This window comes from Moschus berezovskii, chromosome 28 (genome assembly GCF_049115385.1).
Source record: "Moschus berezovskii isolate FMDL1 chromosome 28, NW_MosBer_1.0, whole genome shotgun sequence".
Taxonomy (NCBI): domain Eukaryota; kingdom Metazoa; phylum Chordata; class Mammalia; order Artiodactyla; family Moschidae; genus Moschus; species Moschus berezovskii.
In genome coordinates this window covers 11720669-11748151 of record NC_142487.1, presented here as the reverse complement: position 1 = coordinate 11748151, position 27483 = coordinate 11720669, and the positions used below count along the sequence as shown (strand labels likewise).

At 46.8% G+C, this 27483-nt stretch overlaps 1 protein-coding gene across 2 annotated transcripts in view; it reads right to left on the bottom strand.

Moving 5' to 3' along the window:
- Positions 1–978: 978 nt before the first annotated feature.
- PRELID3A (PRELI domain containing 3A) overlaps positions 979–27483 on the bottom strand; it is a 50863-nt gene continuing 24358 nt past the window's right edge. Inside the window, exons 1-6 of one of the 2 annotated variants that reach the window (XM_055417242.2) lie at positions 27130–27208; positions 14736–14904; positions 14052–14141; positions 12932–13002; positions 12740–12842; positions 979–11292 (exon numbers count right to left, since the gene is read on the bottom strand). In XM_055417242.2, the coding sequence (XP_055273217.2) occupies positions 11239–11292; positions 12740–12842; positions 12932–13002; positions 14052–14141; positions 14736–14904; positions 27130–27161 (519 nt within the window). In that variant the 5' untranslated portion in view covers positions 27162–27208 and the 3' untranslated portion in view covers positions 979–11238. Of the gene's footprint in view, positions 11293–12739; positions 12858–12931; positions 13003–14051; positions 14142–14735; positions 14905–27129; positions 27209–27483 lie in introns of those variants that run through there. The other variant, XM_088833441.1, reaches the window with a different exon arrangement.

Genomic DNA, 27483 nt, shown 5'->3' with positions numbered 1-27483 from the left:
ACCTCAACCACACTGGATAATTCCAGAGGGTCATCCACTGCTGGCCTGTGGGGCATGCTTTCAGTCCTTAGCCTTGCCCCCCACTCTCCCTCCCTCGTTCCTGGGATCCCAGGCTCCTCTTTGTGCTGCTTGTGGCACTTACTTCTGGTCTGACAACAGCGTCGCTGGCTGGCCGGCCTCGGGTGGAATCTGATGTGTCTGTGCACCAGCCCTCATTCTCACCCTCTCCCTCCCTCCAAGCTGAGAACACTTTCACTTCACTTCTCACAGTTTAACTTTCTGTCAGTGTCAGGAAAGATAGCAAAGCTTGTAAATACTGTAATATATTTATTGGTATTTGGAGGGCATTCATTCAGTGGACAATGAGAATTAACTCTCCCAACACAAGTAAAAGTTAAGTACATCAACTTAATAGTCTCACTAGATTTCAAGTCTTAAGCCTTTCAAATTAAACCAGAAAGTTGTCATGTAGTTTTTAAAATGAACTTACATTTGATGAGATCCCATGATCTCAAACTCATATCATGTGGTCAGCACCATGAACTCATGCCATGAATTTTTTAAGACTCTTATTTTTCTAACTGTATTAATAAATGTCGGACTGGATTTTAGGTGTCACATAGGAAAGTTTTAAATTATGTTGCTATTTGCTAGAGCAAAACAGCAATTTTGTACGTGCAGAACTGTTGAAGGGCCATGGAGAAATGTGTACACGTTGACCTGGCTTCTTGCGTGTATAAAGTCCAGGCACTGCTGGCATTTAGCATAACATGATGCTACATTTTCCATTAAAGTCTTTTAAAATTTATTGAGGAGAAAATAAATGACTTTCCATCATACATTATGTGTGGAGTCCCTATTATAAAATGGTGCTATCTTTGGTGACTAGCTGTTTGAAACCACCTAGGTTGGAAACGCAAGACACATTTATGTGACATCAGCAGTTTACAATCAGCTTGAGAAATACAACCTGCAAGGACCACACTGGAAAAATAAGTGAAAATGAGCTGCCACTGTAACTCTGCTGTGTCACCAAGCAGCCTGCCTCCTTTGTCACCTTGCAGGGTAGGAAACTAAAATCTACAGATGATTTGTCTCCATAGTTAATACTATGTTTAGAAAGATAAAGCTTTTTTTTTTCCTAAATAGAATTCCTTCAGTTCAGTCGCTCAGTCGTGTCTGGCTCTTTGCGACCCCATGAATCACAGCACGCCAGGCCTCCCTGTCCATCACCAACTCCCGGAGTTCACTCAGACTCATGTCCCATCAAGTCGGTGATGCCATCCAGCCATCTCATTCTCTGTCATCCCCTTCTCCTCCCGCCCCCAATCTTTCCCAACATCAGAGTCTTCTCCAGGAAGTCAACTCTTCGCATGAGGTGGCCGAAGTATTGGAGTTTCAGCTTTAGCATCAGTCCCTCCAATGAACACCCAGGATTGATCTCCTTTAGAATGGACTGATTGGATCTCCTTGCAGTCCAAGGGACTCTCAAGAGTCTTCCCCAACACCATAGTTCAAAAGCATCAGTTCTTTGGCAATCAGCCTTCTTCACAGTCCAACTCTCACATCCATACATGACCACGGGAAAAACCATAGCCTTGACTAGACAGACCTTTGTTGGCAAAGTAATGTCTCTGCTTTTTAATATGCTATCTAGGTTGGTCATAACTTTCCTTCCAAGGAGTAAGCGTCTTTTAATTTCATGGCTGCAGTCAGCATCTGCAGTGATTTTGGAGCCCCCAAAAATAAAGTCTGACACTGTTTCCACTATTTCTCCATCTATTTCCCATGAAGTGATGGGACCAGATGCCATGATCTTCGTTTTCTGAATGTTGAGATTCCTTATGTGTTCTTAAAATGTCCCATGAAACAAAATTTCTTGTTGTAGCTCTTAAAGGCTTGAGTTTAAACCCAGAATGAATTTAGGAAGGTTCTGTCTTTATGTTAACTAGAAAGCATCCTTGGCCCTTTATGTGCCTTAAACCTTAGGTGATACTGAGTGTGAAATTAACCCATTACTTATTTGCCAGATGTATTTTAAGCTCTTCTTGCACTAGGTTCCTGTGACAGGAGGTGACAAGACCTCAGCTCGTAACCCACATGCTCACCGACTGACTCCAGGGCACAGCCCCTGCCTTGTTGCTCCTAGGTTCTGGAGCTGTCGGGACCAGGAAGGGAAGCTCTGGGCCTCCCTTATTCAACTGCACCTTTCTTTCTCCTTTCTGGCCCCTGGTGAGGAGAAGCTGTAGAGTTGCAAATCATTAGTCTCGAACTCCATAAGGAGAACTGTTGTGGGTAAGGGCTGGATTACACACTGATGCGTCAGGACTCCAGTTCTGCTCTCTGCAGAGTGTGCACACACACATACACACAGCCATCAGAATGCACCTTTTCCCCTCATGGTGGCCTCAGGCCCACATCTAGAAACGTCTTCTTTGGCTCATCCAAAAAAAAAAAAAATTTAAGAGCTAAGAACCTACTTAATATAAAACTGTTTATATAAATGCTCAGATTGAATTCACAGTGCTGTTCCACCTTGTTCCACTAAAATGTGCATGGTGTGTATATTGATATGTTTTAGAATAGATATCACTATGTGGAACATTCTCCAGCTGTTTTTGCTGTGGGGGTTTTGATGCCAGTGGCACAACCTGAGCCTCATACATGTGCACTATGAAGCAGAGGACGTGAAAGGGCTCCAGCACTGACAGGACACAGCAGTCGTGAAGCAGGCTCCTGAAAGCTGGGGCATCAAGGAGGTCGCTTGTGTCCCTGGGGCTTAGAAGCTGAGGGATCATCTGGATGTTCCACTCACCTGGGGGCTCGACGCTGGTTCCTGTTTTGGGATGCTCTCAGAGCGGCTCTGAAGGAAGGAGGGAACTTCCTCCCCTAGGGAGCAGTCAGCACAGAGGGGCAGCCTCACTGGAAGGCGCCCTTTTGCAGGTTCTTCTTGGCTTTGGTGTCCTGTCCATTGCAGGAACTGTCAGTCAGTCCCTGGCCTACCTCCCCTGTTCCTTCCCCTGCGGTGACACAGTAGAAAAGGTCACATCCAAACTTTGCTGGGAGTGCAGCGTTTGGGAGAGTGGTAATGCCAAAGAGAGGATTTCTGGAAAGCTTACCTGAATATCAAATTCCTCAGCAAATGTGGTGTAAAAGCTGTGGGAAATCAAAGAGAAGGAAGGAGGAGCAGCACGATTCTGCAAAGGTGGACAGACCTCCTTAACAGTATAGCTCCTGCAGAGCCAAACGTGAAACAGAAAACAGAGTAGCTTCTTGTTTAAAGGGAAGAAACTTTGATCTTAGACACCCCAAAAGCAGAAGATGCCTGAGAAGATTTCAGCTGTCCACAAGAAAGGGAAGATGACTTGGGTCATCCTACCACAAGGTCATCTCAGGAGTCAGACCCATAGACTGTGAACTTGAACTGAGTACCATGAACTTAATGGCTAGACATCCCCACTTGTGTGTGGCTCCCTGCAGCAGCCTAAGGCATTCCTCACGGTGCATCTGGTGGTGGACACAGCTTCATGGTAGAGACTGGGGCTCACTCTGCTCCACAAGGGTAGCCACTGGCAAAGATAGCTCTGTAGGACCTAAGGGCTTCCACCTTGATAATGGGGGGGAAAACAACCATAATTAGTGAAGCAGAGCCTGGTATGTGAACTGGCTCTGACTCAGCTGCTCCAGCTTGGCAGTGGAACAACCCTCAGTCCTTACACGTTGGGAAAGCCGCACAGTGCTTCCTGACTTCAGCAGTGAGGGTGCTGGATGAGGTGTCTCCGGGTCACTTTAACCAGGAGAAACACGGCGTGGGGTCAGTACCCATGCTGCAGACACTGAGCAGTGAGCCATTGAGAGCCCGAGTCATGGAACAGAAAGTGGGAGGAATCTCCGCAATTCACACTTGCCCTTTCACTGAAGCCAAGTGTCATTAAACAGTACTTCTCTGTATTGACAAACCTGAGTATGGCAAAGAGAGGTTCAGTTTTCCTGTTTGCTATAAAAAATCTGAGTTCATCCCCCCAAATTTAAAAAGACAGATGCACTGACATATATTAATAACAAGCAAAAAACAAACAACCCCCTTTTCACCTGCTGTTTTGTGCCGGCACCATCCAATTACTGCGGTTCATCTCCCAACCTGCTGGATGCAAAGGCATGGTCTGTTTTGGTAGGTCTCGTCCTGCAGTGTGACATGTGCCCCGCTGCGTGACGTGTCCCACTGTAGATGTGAAGGGAAGTGAGTGGTTGGGTAGGGTGGGGAGTGGGTACATGTAACACACTGTTGAATTGCATTAAATGGAAACAAATGTACAGACAAACCATGCGGTTCAGCTTAAAAAAAAAAAAAATGTTACCACAGCCATGGCAGGGCGGGTTCCCAGGCTACACACCTCCCATTGTGGTAAGGGATCCCCAGCCTAGAAGTTTATTTCTTTGGCCCTCTCAGCCCTGATTAAAAACATCCAGGGCCAGGCAGATGCTCTTTCCCTGCAAAACTCCATCAGTGAGCAGGTGCAGTAGTGGATTGGAGCCCTCGTGTCATTTACACCACTGTTCACCTCCTGTTTCTGCCTCACAAGGCTGCACAGAATGTGCCCCCTCTCCTGGCACAGCTGCTCCCGAAGCTTCTGGACTCCCATGTCTGCAATACTTGCTTCTGCTGCTCCTCTTTCCTGTACCGCACGTAGCATCTACTACACTGTTTCATGAAGACACAGATCTTTGTCAGATTTCTTCATTGCTACATCCCTAGATTTGGAAAACTATCTTGCATGCAACAGATGCTCAATAAATGTTTCTGGAGTGAAGGAATGAATGAGCACGTTCAATATGGAAATGAGAGTAAGTCAACAATACAAAGACAGAACCATTAACATGTCTTCCAAACAACTGAGATAGTGTGTAGTCAGTGCTCTTTACCATGTAAGTGCCACGCACAGCCAAATTCTTCCTTTAAGGCAGGAGTACAACCCAAAGTCAGAAGTCACTGCAGCCCAAAGGTGGCTGATTAGAATTGGGAGGCCTGAGGCAGCAGCTGCCCGCAGAAACCCCTCTCGTAAATGCCACTCACCACACGCTCCTCTCCAGGCTCCCTTCACTCCAGAGCCCTGGTGGAGCCATCATGCATAGCCCAGTCTCTGGACCAGCTTTTTCCATTAACACACCGGTAGGCAGATATCAGAGACCCTGGAAACCTATAATTGAACTGCTGTGTGAACATAAATCATGTGTTCATCAGCACTGAACTCATACTCGGGACCTTTTTACTAATGCCCGTTTCAAAGAATGGTAGTTAATGCTTACTAATCATAACATTTTGATTAAAATGTATGTGCCAACTGGGCTGAAATAAAACATCCCAAATGACTTCAAATTTGTCATATTAAAACAGTTTGGCCAAGAAAAGAAAATAAGGGAAGATATGAAGATAAGCTTTATATTAGATAATACGTTTTTAAATGTTTTGCTGGTTTTTAGTAGCCAATACTAGCTCCCAGTAGTTGAGCATGTTACTGACTTCACTTGCCTGATGCACAGCAAAACCACCCTGCCAACTCCAGGCTGTGAAGGAAAGTGCAGCATTTACTGCAGGATACCAGCATGGAGTTAGCACAGAGAATGCACAGCTTGTGACCAAACACCCAAACTCCCTGACAGCTTTCAGGTAAGCATTTCTATTTTTTTTAATATATTTTTAAAAATATTTCTTTATTTGACTGTGCCAGGTCTTAGCTGTGGTATGCAGGATCTTCAGTCGCAGCATGTGGGATCTAGCTTCCTGACCAGGGATCAAACCCAGGCCCCTTGCATTGGGAACATGGAGTCTTTGCCACTGGACCACCAGGGAAGCCCCCAGGGAAGTGTTTTTAAAGGCAAGGTGAGGGAGAGGGTCAGAGGTACCTGATTACTTGTGGACGTTTGTCCTGACTGGTGGGTGGTGCAGTAACAGGGTGGTATTTCTAGAATCTACATCATTAACCACGAGGGGTCTGCCTGCTGATTGTCAGCATGCAGCTAACTTCTCCACTTGATGGGGGTTACTATCAGCAAACCATCTCAGGACAGGGCTCAGAATATTACCTATAGCCCTTGGAGAAGAACTAAAGGTCCCTGACTTTGTTTAATGGCTAAACTATCATTGCTTTGACTTGCCTGACTGTTTCACTTGCTTCTCCATTTTTGCACTTCTCTGATTAAATTTGCTCTTTGGAAACTGGGCAAGGGCTAGGAGGCTAATGTTTTTCTACCAATGAGAGGTGGGGAACACAGGATGATGGGGTCTGTCACCAGGAAGGCCCCACAAGGTCCTGCTTGTTTTCAAGTACTTTTCCACACCAGGTGCTGTGTGAAGCACTCTCAGCCACAATCCTGATACTCAGCTCTGAAGCAGGTGCTGTGCATGCACTTGTAGTCTATCTGAAAGATGGGAATATAGCCAGGTAGACGTTTGCCCAAGGTCAAACCACTAGCCCAGCATCACATGTGAGGTCCAGCCCTGTACTCATAACCCTGCTTCCTCTCCACCTGCCTTCCCCACTGAGGGCTATGATTCTGAACCCAGTCCTCAAGTCACCACATATTCAGTGAGCACCCAGGGCTGTGCACGCAAAGTAAACATCTCATCTCTGCTTCTGATCAGAAAATATGTATGTGAATAGTTCAGAAAAAATGGTCCAAAGTGATATAAACCTGTAGGAATTTATAGTAAGTTGCAAGCTGGTGTCAGTCAAGAACACCTTCCTGGAAACAGATTTCAAGAAGAGAGGGGACCGAAAATCCCCCAAAGTGTGGTCTGATGACGCCTGGATCAGAATCGTCTGGGCCTGTGCTTAGGCCTTGGTTTTGATTCCTTCCAAAAGGTAATGAGAGCAGGCATTGAGGAAACTGACCACAACATATTAAACACCACATACAACAAACCTACAGCTAACATCATTCTCAAGGGTGAAAAGCTAAGAGCATTCCCTCTAGGATCAGGAATAAGACAAAGATACCACTGTTGTGACTTTCATTCAACACAGTGTTGGAAGTCCTAACCATGGCAATCAGAGAAGAAAAATAAAAAGAATCCAAATTGGAAAAGAAGTAAAACTGTTACTGTTGGCAGATGACATCATACTACACAAAGAAAATCCTAAAGATGCTACCAGAAAACTGCTAGAGCTTATCGATGACTTCGGTAAAGTTGCAGCATACAAAATTAACATACAGAAATCTCTTGTGTTCCTGTGCAATAATGGCAAAAGATCAGAAATTAAGGAAACAATCCCATCTACTATCTCATCAAGATAAATAAAATAGGAATAAACATATCTGAGGAGACAACAGACTGTACTCTGAAAATTGTAAAATGCTAATAAAAGAAATCAGAGATGATACAAACATGTGGAAAGATATATACCATGTTCTTGACTGGAAGAATCAATATTGTCAAAATTACTGTATTACCCAACGCAATCCCTACCAAATTACCAATGGCAGACTTCCCTGGTGGTCCCGTGGTTAAGACTCCACTCTTCCAAAGCTGGGGTCACAAGGGATTAATCTACAAAATACACAAACAGCTCATGCAGCTCCGTATCAAACAGGACAACCCAATCAAAAAATGGACAGAAGATCTAAACAGACATTTCTCCAAACAAGGGATACGGATGGCCAAGAAACCCACAGGACACCAACGTCATCAGAGAAATGCGAATCAAAACTATAATGAGGTATCATTTCACATTGGTCAAACAGCCAAAATTTTCTTCCAGAGTTTTCTTTCACATACACAGGGATTTATTTTAAGGAATTGGCTGCCCTAATTTTGAAGGCTGCCTAGTCCAAAACATGCAGGGTGGGTTAATTAAGAGTCATTCAGCACCCTGGTTAGATTCATCAGATTCATTCAGCATACTGGTTAGTTTAGGTATCTTGACTAAAATCCAGAGTTCTGCAAAAGTTGATTCCGTTGTTTTGGTTTTGTTTTTTTGGCCAGCTTATTGTTTGTTTCAGTGGGGGGACTGATTCTCAGAGCACCCACCTCTGCCATTTTCCATGATGTCACTATTTTTGAAATTAACCTTTAATTTTGAAATTAATGTAGACTTACTGGAAGCTGCATACCCTTCACCCACTTTTTCAGTAACGTCTGACATAATTGTAGCACAGCAACACAGCCAGGAATTTAACATGCGCAGTGCAGCACAGAGCACTTTTAAAAGATCACTTCAACAAGGCTTGGCTGTATGAAATTCCACATCAGGGACAAAGAGACCCTAAAAGCTTTCAGAGAGAAAAAAAATAAAGCCATATACAGAGGCTCAGGAAGTGAAGTGGAAAACAATGGAGCAGTGCCTTCAAAATTCTGAGAACAAGTATTTTTATCTACATTTATATGTCCAACCAACCTTTGAGTGAAGAGTGGGAAGAGAAGGGACATTTTCAGATGTGCCTAGTCCTGGAAGCTACTGTGGCATGTCCTTCCCCATTTTATGGTGAAAGAGAGGAGGCAGGGAGGCCAGGAGACAGGGCTCCAGGAAGGCAGAAAGGCCAACAGCCATTTAGCTGCTGGTCAGAGAGTGAGATGGGCCTCCAGAAAGGACAGCACCAGGGAAGTGAGAAAGGGGTGTGCAACCTATGGGGTTTGAGCTGCAGGAAAGGACACTGTGAGGTGCTGCAGAGAGCAGGTGAAGAACATGGAGGCATTCAGCCAGGGACTTTGAAAAAATAGTTGAAAAAGGAAAAGATGAAAAGGAAAAAACAGATGAAAAGGAAAAGACAATTATTACCTTCAAGGAGAGAAAAACTACCTAAAGAAAATATAGAGACTCCCTTGGCGGTCTGAAGCAGGGGCTCAGGTTCCATCTCTGGTCAGGGAACTAGATCCATATACCACAACTAAAGATCCCTCATGCTACAACTATCAGGGAAGTCCTACAACTAAGACCAGACCCAGTCAAATAAATGTTTTTTTTTTCTTTTAAAAGAAAATGTAATTAACGTATAGCTTTTCACTTGGTAATAAATAGTAGTTATGTATGTTTTAAGTATAGAAACAATGTGATTTTAACCATAAGTTACAACACAGCTATACTGGAGATGGGAAGATGTGAGAGAGAAAATAACCACCTATCATAGCAGGAAGTCAACAGATTTCGTCTAAAATTGTTGAATCAAGAAATAGCAGAGTATGTTCATTTATTTTAGGAATCTAACAGTAAACACCAAAACTGCCAAGAGTCTACAGAAGGGTAGATGCATGCTCTGTGGAAAGGGTAAGAGGGATTGTTTTGTCATAAATCTTTTAACTATTTTACCTTTAAAGTTATGTGCATAAAAGTCTCAAAAATAAAAATGAATTTTAATTTTGGACTGGAAGTATTAATATCAAGGGAAAAGCAGTATCTAAAAAAATGTGGTAGAATACAGTTCCAACCCTCCTTTATGGAGGAGAGCTTCTCTAGAATTATCATTTAAAACACACAAAAATTTTATTTTTGAAAATTGAGAAAATTAAAACTCCCAGTTGGAGGTACCTTGATGTCAGCAGAACAGCTGAAAGCTTGGAACCGCAGCCCAGGCTGCGGTCCAGGCTGGGGTCCCAGACAGTGCGCAGTCTCATTGCAGCTGGAGGACAGAGCAAATGGCTCTCCAGGCCAATCCTAACTATCCCCGTGTCACCATCAGGGTGAATGCCTGACTCTAGCATGTGCAGATCCGTGAAGGGGTAAGATAGGGACACACGTCAGCTATGTCTGAGGTAACAGCTGGTGGCCAGATGTGTGGAGAGACAGGCAGTGAGCCTGTGGATCAAGGGCAAGGGAGGGGAATGGGGCATCCTCTGCAAAGAGAAAGCTCTTTAGCGAGACCCCAAGAGTTGGCAGGAGAGCTGGCACTAAGGGGAGGACAGATGAGACTGAGGGGAGGACAGAGGAGGCCCCACAGCTGTCTGAGCAAACCAGGATCAGACGTAGCAGACTAGGCGCGTAGGCTCAACGTGCAGTGGGCAGCATGGCAGCCTGCCCTGCTCCCAACAGGTCTGCCCCATGGGCAGTGCCACTGGCCAGGCCTCCTGTCCTGTGAGGTCACAGCTGACCAGCCTGATGATGGCTGTGACCCGGGAGCTCCCGCCTCTCCCAGTCCAGCCAGGACCATGCTCTGGACTTGCTTCTTCCTTCTCTTCTCTTTCTTGTTTTGGTGAGGCATCGTTAAAGATTGAGGCAGTTGAGCTCTAGTTTGTGAGACAAGAGAGGGTCCACAACTCAAAGCAACAGCATCAGACACACCAAACACACATGCACACACACAAGTAGGATGCTCAGCAGTCAGGCAGGCTCTCTGCATGTGATCAGCTTAGTGGTGCATTCAAGGAAGAAGGTCATGACCTTGGGTTCAAGGTGAAGTTTCTGGCAAACCTATGCATCAGTGCCTTAGGCAAAAAGCAGGAAGCTCTTTAAAGGAGCCCAAGCCACAGGACTCATGTCTGCTGACTGAAGCGCCAAGTGTGCATATGTGCTGCAGACAGACCGACTGAGGGTGTGAAGCGGGGCCAGAGCTTGAAAAGCCAAGAGTAGGAGGAGTTCCAGGGTAGGAGAGTAAGGATTCTCTCAGCAGAGGGAGCAGTGAACTCTGACCTTATGAAGCAGAGATGACATGCCAGCGTCAAATCTGCCCTGACACCCCAGACGCTCAGGGGAGAAAAAGAGTATTTGAGAAGCTCAAAGAGATGCTGGGAAACGACTTTGAGCACTAAAAATGAAGGGCCAGTGATGGCACATGGCTGGCAACAGCAGGAAGGGCGGCCTACTGGCCACAGTGCTGACACCTGGGCCCGAGGCATCCGCACAAGATCGTGGGCAGGCACTCCAGTCTTACTCCCAATAAAATCCCCTTCAGATCAGCCCTCCACACTGGACCTGCTGGTGAGACCCTCCTGCTAAGGACACAGCAGTCCCAGAACACACAACCGCGTGGTGAGAACCAATTGCAGGAAAAGCTGAACTGCCCTCGGAGATGAGATGACAAACCTGAACACAAATCTCGCCACAAAACGAGCTGGTGCGTCAGGAAGAGGATGAAACCAGTTTGGTCTTTCTCCCCAGGGCGGGGCCCCGCACAGAGCTGCATCCCGCAGACCCCTCCCAGCACGCGGGCCGCACACGCCACTAGGAGCCCAATGGGCACCACATCCTCCTGGTTCAGGAATCCTGTAGTTACCGCCGCTAAGCACCGGGGGCGTTGCAGGCCTCGTTAGCTCAGTGCACGTTCGGCATTTTCAATTATCCACTCAATAGCGGCCCAGCCCTGGAGCAACACAGAGAGAAGCCAGTACGCTGTCAGAGGTCGTCCTGCTGTGTCACCAAGGAGCAGACAGCAAGCTACGCGGGTCAGGTGAACGCAAAGGAGACATCAGGCCCAGAAACAAGGCTGGTGGCACACACAATTCCAGCCCCAGCCACAGCTCCACGGAGCCCCACCCCGTTCCTGTAGTCACCTCCTAATGCCCCTCAGAACCCTGGTGGCTCAGAGGTTAACGCGTCTGCCTCCAATGCGGGAGACCCGGGTTCGATCCCTGGGTCGGGAAGATCCCCTGGAGAAGGAAACGGTAACCCACTCCAGTATTCTTGCCTGGAGAATCCCATGGACGGAGAAGCCTGGTAGGCTATAGTCCACGGGGTCACAAAGAGTCGGACACGACTGAGTGACTGAACAGAACAGAACAGAATGCCCCTCAGACCCCTCCATGAGCGGCCGCTAATCTCGGCTCCTGAACCTTAGGTGTGGGGTAACCTGCCTCTCCACCTCCATCTCCCCCACCATCAGCAGGTAGCTAACTGCCCTGGGGCACCCTGACCTGGTCTGGGGTGCTGTAAGATGGTAATGACAGCTGGAGAAGCCGTGATTCTCCCCAGGCCTCCAGCACAGCAGCCCCTAAAACACAGGAAATGAGGGGCCTGGATTTAGCCTCACCAAGTCTCCCCTGATTTTTCTCAAAAAGGGCTAAGGGACTCTGTCCTTGTTGAGAGTTGCCTTCCTTGTAAAATATTCTTCTTGGCAAACACTCAAGCCTGCCCTAAGCCAGACCATGGACACAAAAAGTGAATCGTGCCAGCTCTGTCCTCTGGGCTCGAAGTGTGGATGTGATGAGTGCTGCTCTGGGTTGGAAGCGGGGGACACTACCCTGAGCTAAGCTATCTCAACCTTCCTCAAATCTGGATTTTTCAGAAACACAGCAGACAGGTCCTGTATTGTGACTGGACAAATGTGCCTAAATGCAAGCATAAATAGCTCTCAGCCAAGCCCTGACCTGAGTGCACTAGGAAGGGAAGGCTTAGGTGCCGTGCCATTGGTCACAGACAGAAACCAAGGGGGAAGGGAGAGCGGGGGATGGCAGAGAGGGGACTGCATGCCCGGGCAAAGATTTGGGCCCTAGCACCCACACAGTCTGGGACCTATCCCTCCCGGGGTCCCTCCACAAGGTTCACTCCCAAATCCTGCCAGAGGTACTCAAACTGCCAGTTAAATACAAAACTGCTAAAAGTCTTGAGTGTCCTACATGCCCACACCCACACTTGTTCTGGATGTGTGGGGTCTGTCTTGTTAAGAGCCCAGGTAGCTCAGCTGCTGCTGGAAGTGGTGGCTTGCCTCACTGACCTCTGCTCCCCGCAGGCCTGGGGCCCTCCCCACTGCATACGCTCAGTAGGATGCCCGCTCCTTTGGCCATCCCACCCCCAACAGTGAGAGGTGGTACCTTCTTTGCGTTGGACGATATTGTGTTGGCCATTAAACTCTCCAGATAGCTGCCGAGGCTGACTCCCTTCACAGTGATGACAGCTTCCTGGGTGAGCACGGTCCTGCAGGAGAGTGCGCTGGAGGTGAGAGGCTGAGCAGTCTGGAGGGGGAGCCCCTGCCCCCACCCCGCCCCACAGTTCAGTCCACTTACTTTCCTGGGTCCTCCGGGTGGGGTGTGTACACCAGCCTCTCACTCACTGACACCAAGTTTGTGAGTGTGATCTTAAAAAAGGACACAATGGCTGTAGGCTCTACTTCTCTTGCATTTCTTCCCAGACTGCCCACACTCTCACAACTCCACACTTACACTTACTGGAGCCAGAGCAGAAGGAACACCGAGGCACACACATCCTGGCTGCTGTTCTGGTGACACCACCCTCCCTCCACACCCCACCCAAACCTGAGCCTGGCTCATGAGCAGTCACCACTTTATATGCAATATTTTTATGCAAGACGCTGTGTTTAATAAACCTTATTTTCTTTCCTTGATCCTCAACCACACTGTGAGGTCTGTTCTTTCTTTTTTAGATGAGGAGCGTGAGACTCAGAAAGGCTGATCACTAACACTCGCAGCCACACAGCAACTTGGTGATCACCTGTCCTCCCCAAAGCCATCCCTTCAACCCTCCTCCTCCCCTTTCTCCTGAGCCAGAACTAGCCCCCTCTACTGACAACTTGGCTTTCTGCAAAGAGGAAGTGGAATTTTCTAAGTAGATAAGAGAACAATATATAAACCGTCAGGAAAGGCCAATGTACAAACACTCGCCCAGCTCACTCTGCCTCTGTGGAAGGGCTGCCTGGCCTGAGGGAAGGGGCCACTGACTAAGGTCCAGGGGGTCAACTGGGAGCTTGCATCTGCAGTGACCCCACCCACAGGGTAAGGGGCTGGCATAACCATGCTCCAGCCAACCAATTCCCCCAACACTCTGAATATGCATCAGGCCAATATCAATGGTTCCTGATTGTGAGACAGGACAGAGGAAGGCAGGAGGAAGTGGCTGTTTCAGTGGCTGCTAAGAGACACATGTGCTGCTGCGGGCAAGGCAGCAGCTGAGAGGGGGCGGGGGGCAATAGCGAGGCAGGAGTCTGTCCCCTGGTTACAAAGGTGTGTTCACATCATTATGTGTGTTCTTCAATATGTTTTTACACTGGAATAAAAAGACAAGATACTGCTAAAGCAAACCCAGCCTTTCTATTAAAAGATCACAGACCAAAGGTGGGCTGGAAACAATTAAATGAAGACATTATGCACCATTGTGGCTACTGCTTACATTGGTGGAGCAGAGCTCCATTTTCTTTTCCACTGGATCCACAATAGAATGTTCTCTGATGTATGTCAAAGTCCTACTGGTCCCCAAAATCTGAAAAACAAAGTGAAACCAGCATGGTGACGTTGTCATACCCTCAAACACTGCATGTCACTTCAGATCAGCTACTAACTTCTTCAATCAGGCTGCAGCAGCACTTCCAGCTCCTCCAGCAGCTGGTGTCGAGCAGGTGGGACAGACGGACACATAAATCAAGGATGGAGGGGCCGGCACTGAGATGGAGGAGAAAGTGGGGCAGGACCTGGGGCACTGAAGTCAAGGTCTGGCTGGTAAGTCAGCTGAGGACCAACCTTGCCCCCTGCCCCACCCCCCTGACCACCGCTGTGCAGAGCCAGCTCTGGGGCTCAGGCCACACCTGGCAGGGCGATGGAGCTGTAATGGGGCATTCAGAGGTGGGGAAGAGGGCTGTGGGGGTTTGGGTCTCCTGTCGGGGGTATCGCTACCTCAGGTGGGTCAGGGGACATGCTGAACACTCAAGTGAACAATTAATTCACAGAGAACAAACTATCTCTCAGGTTTCCCAGAAAGCCCAAATGGGAAGGTTGACACTCCCTGCATATGGGTGCGAGCCAGGCTGGCAGGTGTAGACAGGCTGTGTTGGCGTAGCTGGGCTCCCAAGGGGCTCACCGCTCTCACGAGGCTGGGCAGCCCCCACTCGGTGCTGAGGAGGCGGTGGCTGTGAAGCCGGCCCCGGCCATCCACACTGCGCTCCAGCACGTCGACACCCACAACACAGGGGTTCATGGGATTCGGGTACTTCCTCATGGCCGCCTTGATGACCGTGTCCCATGGGTGGCTGGAGGAGACACAACCACCAGCATTGAGTGGCAGTGTGTTCAAAGTCAGGTCAACCTGACCCTCAAGCTTGTTCCAGATCCTGGATCCCTGATCCTCCCAGCGACCAGGGGGTAGGCAGGGGTGCAGAGCAGGCTCAGGCTAGGCCGGCCCTGCTTAGCTGAGGATCCCTCCTTCGCCAGTCCCCCATAGCCTAAGGAGGCAGGACATTTTGGTAGGAGGCTTCTGGACAGTGACACAATGTTCCCATCCCCTATCTGTCACCGCCACTGACCTCAACACACACACACTAACTATGCTGCTCCACAGGCTGCAAGGCCAGGGCCCTGCCTCTGACCACACAGCCACAATGACTGCAGGAGCCCTTTGCTGACCACCCACCTGCCTCCGTACTGCAGCCTCGTGCCACAAGCCAGGATGGCATACCTGCCTAGCTATGAGGTCCAGAGCAACTGCTTTGCTCCAGCTTCTAAGCAGTTTGTGGGACCTGAGACCAAACTATGATGGAGGTAATGAAGATAATGGTGACCTCCTTCAAAAGATCCTGTGCAGACATTGCTGCACTTAGAGACCCCGACCCTGCAGCAGGCCACCACCGACCCACACCTCCGCTGGAGACTCCTGGACATTCACAGTAAGTGTGAATGCTGGGCTGGAAGAAGCACAAGCTGGAATCAAGATTGCTGGGAGAAATATCAATAACCTCAGATATGCAGATGACACCACCCTTATTGCAGAAAGTGAAGAGGAACTCAAAAGCCTCTTGATGAAAGTGAAAGAGGAGAGTGAAACGGTTGGCTTGAAGCTCAACATTCAGAAAACAAAGATCATGGCATCTGGTCCCATCACTTCATGGGAAATAGATGGAAAAACAGTGGAAACAGTGTCAGACTTTATTTTTGGGGCTCCAAGGTCACTGCAGATGCTGACTGCAGCCATGAAATTAAAAGACGCTTACTCCTTGGAAGGAAAGTTATGACCAACCTAGATAGCATATTAAAAAGCAGAGACATTACTTTGCCAACAAAGGTCCGTCTGGTCCAGGCTATGGTTTTTCCTGTGGTCATGTATGGATGTGAGAGTTGGACTGTGAAGAAAGCTGATTGCCAAAGAATTGATGCTTTTGAACTGTGGTGCTGGAGGACTCTTGAGAGTCCCTTGTACTGCAAGGAGATCCAACCACTCCATTCTAAAGAAGATCAATCCTGGGTGTTCATTGGAAGGACTAATGCTAAAGCTGAAACGGCAATACTTTGGCCACCTCATGCGACGAGTTGACTCACTGGAAAAGACTCTGATGCTGGGAAAGGTTGGGGGCAGGAGGAGAAGGGGATGACAGAGAATGAGATGGCTGGATGACATCACCGACTCAATGGACATGAGTTTGAGTGAACTCCGGGAGTTGGTGATAGACAGGGAGGCCTGGCGTGCTGTGATTCATGGGGTTGCAAAGAGTTGGACACGACTGAGCGACTGAACTGAACTGAACATATTCCTTAGCAACTCAGTGGTATAGAATCCTCCTGCCAATCAAGGAGATCTTGCCAATCTATCCCTGGGTTGGGAAGATCCCCTGGAGAAGGAAATGGCGACCCACTGCAGTATTCTTGCCTGAGAAAACACATGGACAGAGGACCCTGGCAGGCTACGGTCCATGGAGTTGCTTAAGAATCAGACAATACTTAGCACTAAACAACAACCTATCAACAGCTATTTTTGGACTGCTTGTCCCTCGGTTTTTTGTTTTGATTTTTTTTTTCCTTTAAGACAAAATTTGACACTGGCTAGACAAATTGGAAAACTAAAGTTCAGAATTCATTATTTATCCTAAATGGCATTTTTCTTTCTTACTGTTTCTTTCATTCTATTTGAAAGAAGAATCATATTTCCCCCCCCCCAAAAAAAAAATAAGCAGTATGTGACCTGAAATGGCTACATATTTTTTTCTGATTATTAAAGTGTCTGAATTTTGAAAAAGATGAGGAAAACAAAAATCCACAATTCCACTATCTGGAGACAAATCTGTGCGTGTGTTCCCATGCCGCCCCCAAGGCTTGTCCTGCAGACGCCACCCCTCCCTCTGGTCCTGAGCCCAGAAGAGAGGTATACACCAGCGTCCCTGTTGGTTTCCTGCCATCAGAGCCTGCACAGCTGCCCCTGCTCCCAGGGCTCCAGGCCCGCTGAGGCCAAATGCCAGAAGGCCACAAAGGGCACAGAGTCAGGTCCTCAGGGAGGACATTCCCCAGGCCTTGCTGTCCTGACCGTTCCTCCAGGAGGTACCCAGCAAGCAGGTGTCTCCAGCCACCAAGGCAGGTGTCTCCGCAACACATCCTTCCCCAGATGACAGTCCAGACTCAAGACCTGGAGACATGCATCCATGCAGACATGCACACACTTAGAAATTAAACTGGGGTCATGCTCCATGCACGCACAAATCAGCTGCTTTTTACATGGAACAGATGATGAGCACTTTCCTGCATCATGAGGCTATTTTCAGAAATAGAGGACTGTAACTAGCTGCACAAAAGGTCACCCTGTGGGACAGCCAGTCCCCTCTGGCAGATTATTTTGATTGCGTCCAACCTTTACTGTAAAATGAAGGCAGTAGTGAACATGTGTGCACACCAGCCTTTCAACATGTCTGTCTGTCTTTAGGATGAATTTATAGAGTGGAATTACTAAATTAAACATCAAAGATCGTGAACATATTGAAGAATGTTCCATATTTGATGTCCTTTTGAAATATAACTTTATCATTGGTCATTGACCATGAAATTTACTTTGTCAAATTCACTGACCATGAATTTACTTTATCCTCATAAAAGGCTCAGTTCAGTTCAGTTGCTCAGTTGTGTCCGACTCTTTGCGACCCCATGGACTGCAGCACGCCAGGCCTCCTGTCCGTCACCAACTCCCGAAGTTTACTTAAACTCATGTCCATCAAGTTGGTGATGTCATCCAACCATCTCATCCTCTGTCGTCCCCTTCTCCTCCCGCCTTCAATCTTTTCCAGCATCAGGGTCTTTTCAAATGAGTCAGCTCTTCGCATCATGTGGCCAAAGTATTGGAGTTTCAGCTTCAGCATCAGTCCTTCCAACGAATATTCAGGACTGATTTCTTTTAGGATAGACTGGTTGGATCTCCTTGCAGTCCAAGGGTCTCTCAAGAGTCTTCTCCAACACCACAGTTCAAAAGCATCAATTCTTTGGTGCTCAGCTTTCTTTATAGTCCCAACTCTCACATCCACACGTGACTACTGGAAAAACCATAGCCTTGACTATGCCAAACCTTTGTTGGCCAAGTAACGTCTCTGCTTTTTAATACGCTGTCTAGGTTGGTCATAACTTTTCTTTCAAGGAGAAAGCATCTTTTAATTTCATGGCTGCAGTCACCATCTGCAGTGATTTTGGAGCCCAAAAAAATAAAGTCTGACACTGTTTCCATGGTTCCCCCATCTATTTCCCATGAAGTGATGGGACCAGATGCCATGATCTTTGTTTTCTGAATGTTGAGCTGTAAGCCAACTTTTTCACTCTCCTCCTTCACTTTCATCAAGAGGCTTTTTAGTTCCTCTTCACTTTCTGACATTAGGGTGGTGTCATCTGCATGTCTGAGGTTATTGATAGTTCTCCCGGCAATCTTGATTCCAGCTTGTGCTTCTTCCAGCCCAGCATTTCTCATGATGTACTCTGCATATAAGTTAAGTAAGCAGGGTGACAATATACAGCCTTAATGTACACACTTTCGTATTTGGAACTAGTCTGTTGTTCCATGTCCAGTTCTAACTGTTGCTTCCTGACCTGCATACAGGTTTCTCAAGAGGCAGGTCAGGTGGTCTGGTATTCCCATCTCTTTCAGAATTTTCCACAGTTTATTGTGATCCACACAGTCAAAGGCTTTGGCATAGTCAATGAAGCAGAAATAGATGTTTTTCTGGAACTCTCTTGCTTTTTCCATGATCCAGCGGATGTTGGCAATTTGATCTCTGGTTCCTCTGCCTTTTCTGAAACCAGCTTGAACATCTGGAAGTTCACGGTTCACGTACTGTTGAAGCCTGGCTTGGAGAATTTTGAGCATGACTTTACTAGCGTGTTAGATGAGTGCAATTGTGCGGTAGTTTGAGCATTCTTTGGCATAAAAGGCTCATCCCAGGTCAAAAAGTTAGCAAGAGGATGCAGATGACAGTCAGGCCTCCCAGCCCTTACTCCATGATCTTTCAGTCACACCAATGGCCTCCGCACTCAGGTCCAGACACCCTGCTCTTTAACACAGAGATGTTTTTCCAAGCTGTGGAATTGTGTCATTGTGCTAACGCATCCACCAGATCCAACATAAGGGGATGAAGGAGCAGAGACAAAGCTGGTCCTGATCACTCAGCAGAGTACAGGGAGACTTTCTTCTTGGGAAACCACCATCAGGGCCACAGTGCACCACACTCTGGGGAAGAAGGGAGCACCCACAGACTCATGAGAACAGAAGGGGGAGCTTTCTCAGTGAGTGAAGCTGTATGTGCACTTTGTAAGTCAGGCTCCCAGAGAGGTCCCATAAAAATCATTATGCAGAATAGGCTATGCCTTCTAAAATTACTTGAAACTATCTAAAAGTTGACAAATATTTGTAATAAATCACATCTCACACGAAGTATATTTTATATAGAAACCTTGCATCTTTCTAACAGATGATTTCAACTAAGCACAATATGTTTAAAATATTCATAAAAATAATTCCACACATCAATAGAATGCAGGAAAAGAATAAACACAGTATATTTTTTTAATCACAAGGTTTAAATACACAAGTTAGTATCACACACTTCTTGGTTAAAGAAAATAGCTCAGGGACTTGCTTAATGGTCCAGTGGTTAAGAATCTGCCTGCCAATGCAGGGAACATGAGTTGGATCCCAGGTCCAGGAAGATTCCACAAGCCACAGAGCAACAAAGCCCATAAGCAACAACTACCGAGTCTGCGAACCTATAGGCTGTGCTCTACAACGAGAGAAGCTACCACAATGAGAAGCGTGCATATCACAACAAAGGGCAGCCCTTGCTTACCGCAACTAGAGAAAGCCTGGGTGCAGAAATGAAGACTCAGCACAGCCAAAAATAAATTAATTTTTTTTAAAAAAAGAAAAGAAAATACCCTAATACTCATTTGATTGGCTAAAGCTGAGGAGTCTAAAATGTCAAGTGTCGGGAGAACGTGAGAGCAGGAAGCCAGGCCTACAGGTGAATATATGAACCGGCCCCACCCCTGGGAGATTCTGGTTGATGAAATTCATCCTTGGGATAAAGGTCCCCAGCCGAGGCTCAGAGTGATACACAGGCCTGGGAGCTGCCCCAGGAAGGCCTCTATGCCTGCATTTCGAGAAAGCAGCAGCAGCAGCACTGAGGGCCGGGGGCACATGGCTGGGCTAGCAGCCAGGGAGGGTGCAATTCTGGGTGCCACACCAGGGTACTAGAAAGGAAGAACAGGCAGCTCTATGCTCAGAGTGTAGGAAAGAGGAAGTGGGGTGAGGTCTGAGGTCTTGCCTACAGCAACCCACTGTAAGGGGCAGTGGCCTGAGCAAGTATCGGTCATGAGACTCCCACAGACCAGAGGAGGGTGCTGGTGCTCATTATTCCAGCCTCCTCTTTTGCATAATTCCAAAACACCCATAATGACTCAAAAAAAAAAAAAATGTAGGAAAAGTCCTTGGAGCCCAAGCAACCCTGGGCCAGCCCAGCAGTTCTTGAAGTAAGGACAACAAAGCTAGCTCCCGGGCCCCTCTGGGAGCCTGGCCGCTGCTGAGAGGGCCTGTCCTCCTAGCTGCAGGACACCAGCCAAGGTTGCGGGAGCCCCAGTGAGGCCACAACTGATGGCCTCTCCCCAGGAGTGACAGCCAGGCCAGGCTGTTTGGCGCTCATTGCTGAGCTGTGCACTCAGAAAGTCCACCAGCACCAGGGTCTGTCCCTGATAAGAGAGTAAAAGGTCTCATTTCCACACCGGGACCCCTGGCTCTAAGCAAGGTCACAAGAAGGACTGGGAGGCCTCACTGTGGTTGGAAGCACTGGTGGCTGCAGGATGGGGAGGGGGTTGCTGGGTGGGGGGGAGTCCAGTGGTCCAGTCCAGTGCTTCCCGGCTATCACTTCTCCTCTAAACCACTGAACACAAACTGTAGTCATTCAGACTTGGGTGTTGGACAGGAGTCTGCTCAAAGATCAATGAAGTGATCCTGTTACTTAGAGGAAAATATCTGACAGCATTTGCTGCCAAAGACAGAGTTTGAGCTTCACAGAGACAATTGGACTTTTAGAAAGCTGGCATCACTACCCAATGCTTGCTCCACGTTGTACCCGGTAACCACACAGCCTAGTGACCAGTGCAACATGTCACAATTCACAGGGAGAAGGAGTCATTCAAAGTACCAGACAGGCCAATTACACTGGTCAGTCATGGTATCAGGTTTCCTGCTACAATTAATCTGAGAAACTATGGTTTGTTTTGCTGTAGTAGCAAAGAATAGCCATGACTATTTTTAAAGATTTCTGAAATACTGCTACCTTTCCCACGTAGGTTTTACTCACGTACAGTGTGTGAGGCTGGGTTTTAATCATTTACTTGAGCCAAAACAACAGACTGCAACACTGAATGCAGAAGCTGATGGGAGCATCAAGTCGGCATCTATGCGGCCTGACGTTACAGAGGTCAGCAGAAAACAAACAGCGCCACTCTTACTACTTTGAAGGGTTTTGGAAGCTACAGGTTTTTAAAATCAAAAAAATGTAATTTATGTTAATGTAATATGCTTATTATGGTTAATTTTAATAAATATTTTAAAATTTATCAGTCTTAATTTCTAATATGGTAAATATTAGTAGATTTAACCCACACCAAAATGGTGCTGTGAAAGTGCTGCACTCAATATGCCAGCAAATTTGGAAAACTCAGCAGTGGCCAAAAGACTGGAAAAGGTCAGTCTTCATCCCAATCCCAAAGAAAGGCAACGCTAAAGAATGCTCAAACTACCGCACGATTGCACTCATCTAACACGCTAGTAAAGTCATGCTCAAAATTCTCCAAGCCAGTCTTCAGCAATACGTGAACCGTGAACTTCCAGTTGTTCAAGCTGGTTTCAGAAAAGGCAGAGGAACCAGAGATCAAATTGCCAATATCCGCTGGATCATGGAGAAAGCAAGAGAGTTCCAGAAAAACATCTATTTCTGCTTTATTGACTATGCCAAAGCCTTTGACTGTGTGGATCACAATAAACTGTGGAAAATTCTGAAAGAGATGGGCATACCAGACCACCTGACCTGCCTCTTGAGAAATCTGTATGCAGGTCAGGAAGCAACAGTCAGAACTGGACATGGAACAACAGACTGGTTCCAAATAGGAAAAGGAGTAAGTCAAGGCTGTATACTGTCACCCTGTTTATTTAACTTATATGCAGAGTACATCATGAGAAATGCTGGGCTGGAAGATGCACAAGCTGGAATCAAGATTGCTGGGAGAAATATCAATAACCTCAGATATGCAGATGACACCACCCTTATGGCAGAAAGTGAAGAGGAACTAAAAAGCCTCTTGATGAAAGTGAAGGAGGAGAGTGAAAAAGTTGGCTTACAGCTCAACATTCAAAAAACAAAGATCATGGCATCTGGTCCCATCACTTCATGGGAAATGACTGGTAGGCTGCAGTCTGTGGGGTCGCTAAGGGTCAGACACGACTGAGCGACTTCACTTTTACTTTTCACTTTCACACACTGGAGAGGGAAATGGCAACCCACTCCAGCATTCTTGCCTGGAGAACCCCAGGGACAGGGGAGCCTGGTGGGCTTCTGTCTATGGGGTCACACAGAGTCGGACACGACTGAAGTGACTTAGCAGCAGCAGCAGATGGGGAAACAGTGGCAGACTTTATATTTTTGGGCTCCAAAATCACTGCAGATGGTGACTGCAGCCATGAAATTAAAACACACTTACTCCTTGGAAAGAAAATTATGACCAACCTAGACAGCATATTAAAAAGCAGAGACGTTACTTTGCCAGCAAAGGTTTGGCATAGTCAAGGTTGTGGTTTTTCCAGTAGTCACGTATGGATGTGAGAGTTGGGACTATAAAGAAAGCTGAGTGCCAAAGAATTGATGCTTTTGAACTGTGGTGTTGGAGAAGACTTTTGAGAGTCCCTTGGACTGCAAGGAGATTCAACCAGTCCATCCTAAAGGAGATCAGTCCTGGGTGTTCATTGGAAGGACTAATGCTAAAGCTGAAACTGCAATACTTTGGCCACCTCATGTGAAGGGTTGACTCATTGGAAAAGACCCTGATGCTGGGAGGGATTGGAGGCAGGAGGAGAAGGGGACAACAGAGGATGAGATGGCTGGATGGCATCACCGACTCGATGGACCTGAGTCCTGAGTTTGGGTAAACTCTGGGAGTTGGTGATGGACAGGGAGGCCTGTCATGCTGCGATTCATGGGGTCACAAAGAGTCGGACACGACTGAGCGACTGAACTGAACTGAATTTTTTCTAAGAGTGTAAAGAGGTCCTGATGCTGAAGAGTTTGAGAAGTTTGAGGACTTCTGGCCTACGTAAGCCCTTGATTACATAAATCACAAATAGATACAGAAGTGGTAGCCACAGCATGATTTTTAGTAAGGGAGAAATTATGACCCTTCAATAAGAGCAAGGATAAATGGTGTATATATATACATATATGCACAGATCTCAAACAGATACACACACACATCTCAGGAACACATTGTTGAGAAAAATGTTGAGAAAAAAGGAAACTGAAAAGCACTGTACAAGATGGTGCCAGTCATTTCTAGTTTAAAACAATGAACAATAGTACATTCTGTTTAAGGGTAAACACAGAAAGGTCAAGTGGACCTTCAGGAGGCTACCCAGCAGGTTCATAACCGCATGTGGCAGTGAGGAGGGAACAACACTAGGGTGGGGACATCAGACACTGGGCACTATAGCTCCTGCCTGAAGAGCCTCATTTCTCTTATTTAAAAAGGGTGGGGGGTCTTTCCCCGATCCCAGTCAGAGAGCAAGCCTGCTTTAGGGCAGTCTCTCCTCTAAACCCTACTTCCCTGAGATGACACTGCCTACTAGATAGCCATCATTAAAAGTCCTGGGGTCGGCTAGAACCCACACAGCATACAGCCTTGACTTTGTTAGAAATCTACTCATACTGTTTGTGCCAGTAAAGATTTTGTTATAGGTCCACCTGAAACCTCAATCAGTACTGTGAAGATGGGATTTATAAACCTGCAATTATAAGCCTGTTAATTTTTAAGTGCCCCTTTCTGTATGTTTTTATTTCAATCCTGTGTTTTCCACTACTATTTAAGCTACTTTAAACCAAAGAGCTCTCCTCTACTTCGGGTTTACACTGCTCTCAGTTCTGTCTGATCTCCATTCCTAGGGTTTCTTCAGTGCATGAACACTGGAGGAAAACTTGACAAAATCAAAATATTTTGCACCTCAGCAAAGGAAACCATAAACAAAAGGACAACCTACAGAATGGGAGAAAATTTTGCAAATGATGCAACTGGTTAATTTTCAAAATATACCAACAGCTCAATACAGAAAATAGGGGAGGGGCATAAGATCTAAGTAGACATTTTACCTCCAAAGAAGACATACAGAGGGCAGCAACTATACTCCAAAAAAAATAATTTTAAAAAACTTTAAAAAGAAGACATACAAATGGCCAGTAAGCACATGAAATGATGTTTAACATTGCTAATTATTAGAGAAATGCAAATCAAAACAACAATAAGGTACCACTTCACACTGGTCAGAATGGCCATCATCAAAAGTCTACAAATAACAAATGCTGGAGAGGGTGTGAAGAAAACAGAACCCTCCTACACTGTTGGTGGAAATGTAAAGTGATACAGCCACTATGGAGAACAGTATGGAGGTTTCTCAAAAGCTACCATATGATCCTGCAATCCCACTCCTGGGCATATATCTGGAGAAAACTATAATTCTAAAAGATACACGCACCCCAATGTTCACAGCAGCCCTATTTACAACAGCTAAGATATGGAAGTAACCTAAATGTCCATCTACAGAGGAACAGATAAAGAATATACATGATGTAATACCATACAGCCAGAAAAAAGGATGCAGTACTGTCATTTGCAGCAACATGGATGAACCTAGAGATTATTATATCAAGTGAAGTAAGTCAGGCCAAGACAAATATCATAGGATATTTTCTATATGTGTAATCTAGGGGAAAAAAATGATACAAACAAACTTACTTACAAAAAGAAACACACTCACAGACATAGAAAACAAATTTATGATTACCAAGGGGGAGAAGGGGATTAAATTAGAAGTCTGGAATTAAAATATACACAATATATATAAAATAAATAACTAACAAGGACCTGTGTAAGCACAGGGAACTATACCCAGTATCTTGTAATAACCTACAAAGGAAAAGAGTCTAAAACAGAATACACACACACACACTGCAGTCCAGTGGTTAAGATTCTGCACTTTCATTTCAGGGAGCGCAGATTCGATTCCTAGTCAGAGAACTAAGATCCCTAATGTGGCCACAAAAAACAAAACCCCCAAACTAACACAACACTGTAAATCAACTATTTCAATTTAAAAAATTTTAAGTCTTTGTGCCTGATTATTTTTGGCCTTTCAAGAGTAAATTTTAATATTTCCAATCAAATATTCAACAAACGTATAAAAAGAGAACAAGTGTAGAAAGAAAAAGAAAAGTATGTAATCCTCAAAGGAAAAAAATCAGGCATTTCAAGGGACTAAGCGAGGGGAAAGTCTACAGTAAGTTCAGCTAGAAAGTCAGGCTTCCAACTCTGCAACATCCCGCTGGTGCAGTGCCACCTGCCACACAGCATCTCATGACCCACCCTGGCAGCCGTGTAGCCTCCTCTCAGCTGTCTTTCACATTTGTCAATTTTCATCAAGGCACTTGGCTTTTAAGTTGACAAATCAGTGACAGGAGATCCATGCCTTCCACAGCAGCTCATGGATTGACGGGAACTCTTCTGGTGGACAGTTGCCCTCATTTCAAAGGGCACCTGGTCCCCTTGATATTCCTCAGTCCCTCAGTGAGAACAACTATGTGCCAGGACACAAAACCAATGAGGTGAGGACTGAAGCAGGAATGCAGGCTCCCACAACAATGAAGCTAAATAAAAGCAGCCAGACACAAAAGACCATGTGGTATATGACTGCATTTATGAGAAACGTCCAGAAAAGGCAAATTCATAGAAATACAAGCAGATACTAATCTGTCTGAGAAGGAGACTGGAGAGTGACTGCAGATGGGCATGAGGGGTCTTTGGAGGATGAGGAAATGCTCTGGACTACAGAGATGTTGTACAACTATGTAAATTTACTACAAATCTCTGATTTGATTGATTTGTACGATTTGAATTGTATGATTTAAATGGGTGAATATTATCAACAGTGACTTTTCAGAGCTGACAAATCACTTCTGTTTATCAACCAAAATCTCCTGGCCTGAGCTGCACAGCCTGGGCATCCATCATTCCCAGGGACTTACTTGTACCCCCTTCCATCCAGACGGTGCTGGCATGCCCCATCCTTGGGAGAACTGAGAAAATCTCTGGAGTCAGTCTGGGAATGGAACCCAGTTGAGAAAGGCTGCAGGCTGTACAAAAATCAACACTAAAATTGAATCCCATCAAGTCTAAAGATTTCACTAAAATAATTTCAGAGGTTTTAAACCCATTGATAAATTTTAGTTATAATTTTACATGAAAAGGACAAAGTACTTTTTTAAATTAAAAAATGGAAATGCTATTCTAAGTGGGAGCAAAGAATTTAAAAATCTGTTACTTAAAAAATATGAAAGAATGAGCTCCGAGTGTCACAGAGGAAGTAGACAAGAGACGATACCACCTAGGTTAGGAGAACACTTGTAAGCAGCTGGAGGCTTTCCATGCCCACCTGCGTTCGCGGCCACAGAGCCCCACGTGCCCAGGCTGGCTCCCTCTGGAACCGGTGGTCAGCCGCACAGAGGATCCCGCCCCCACCCCAGTGATGGCCCCGCGCGAGGTAAGACCAGGCCTGCGGAGCCGAGGATGCCGTCCCCTCACCCTGGGCCCTGGAGCGCATCACTGCCCACCCCGCACCGCAAAGAGTAACAGAGCCCGCCCTCCTCGAGGCCGCGGGTCAAGCCCAGGTGGGTCTGGACCCACTGTGGCCTCAGCCCGCTCACCCGAACACGTGCTCTGAGCTCCAGACCCTCATCTCACCGCAGAGCGCGGCCAGGGACGCTCCAGGCCCCGGGATGCTGCGCTCCGTTCAGGGGCGGAGCGTGAGCACACGGTGGGCGGGGCGGGACTCGGCGCTGAGCCTGCACATCACGTGAGTGGCGGTCCCATGGCTCCGCCGAGGGGCGCGGACCGCAGTCGTGTGGGCGGTGGGCGCGGAGCGCCTATAGGGTTCATTCCTATAGGTCAGATGGTCCAGTCTCCGAAAGCCCCTTCCAGCTAGGCAGGTTCCCACAGTGGGAAAGGATGCGTAACTGTGTCCTGCCAGCCCGACAAGCCTCTCCACCGAGCGGAGGAGG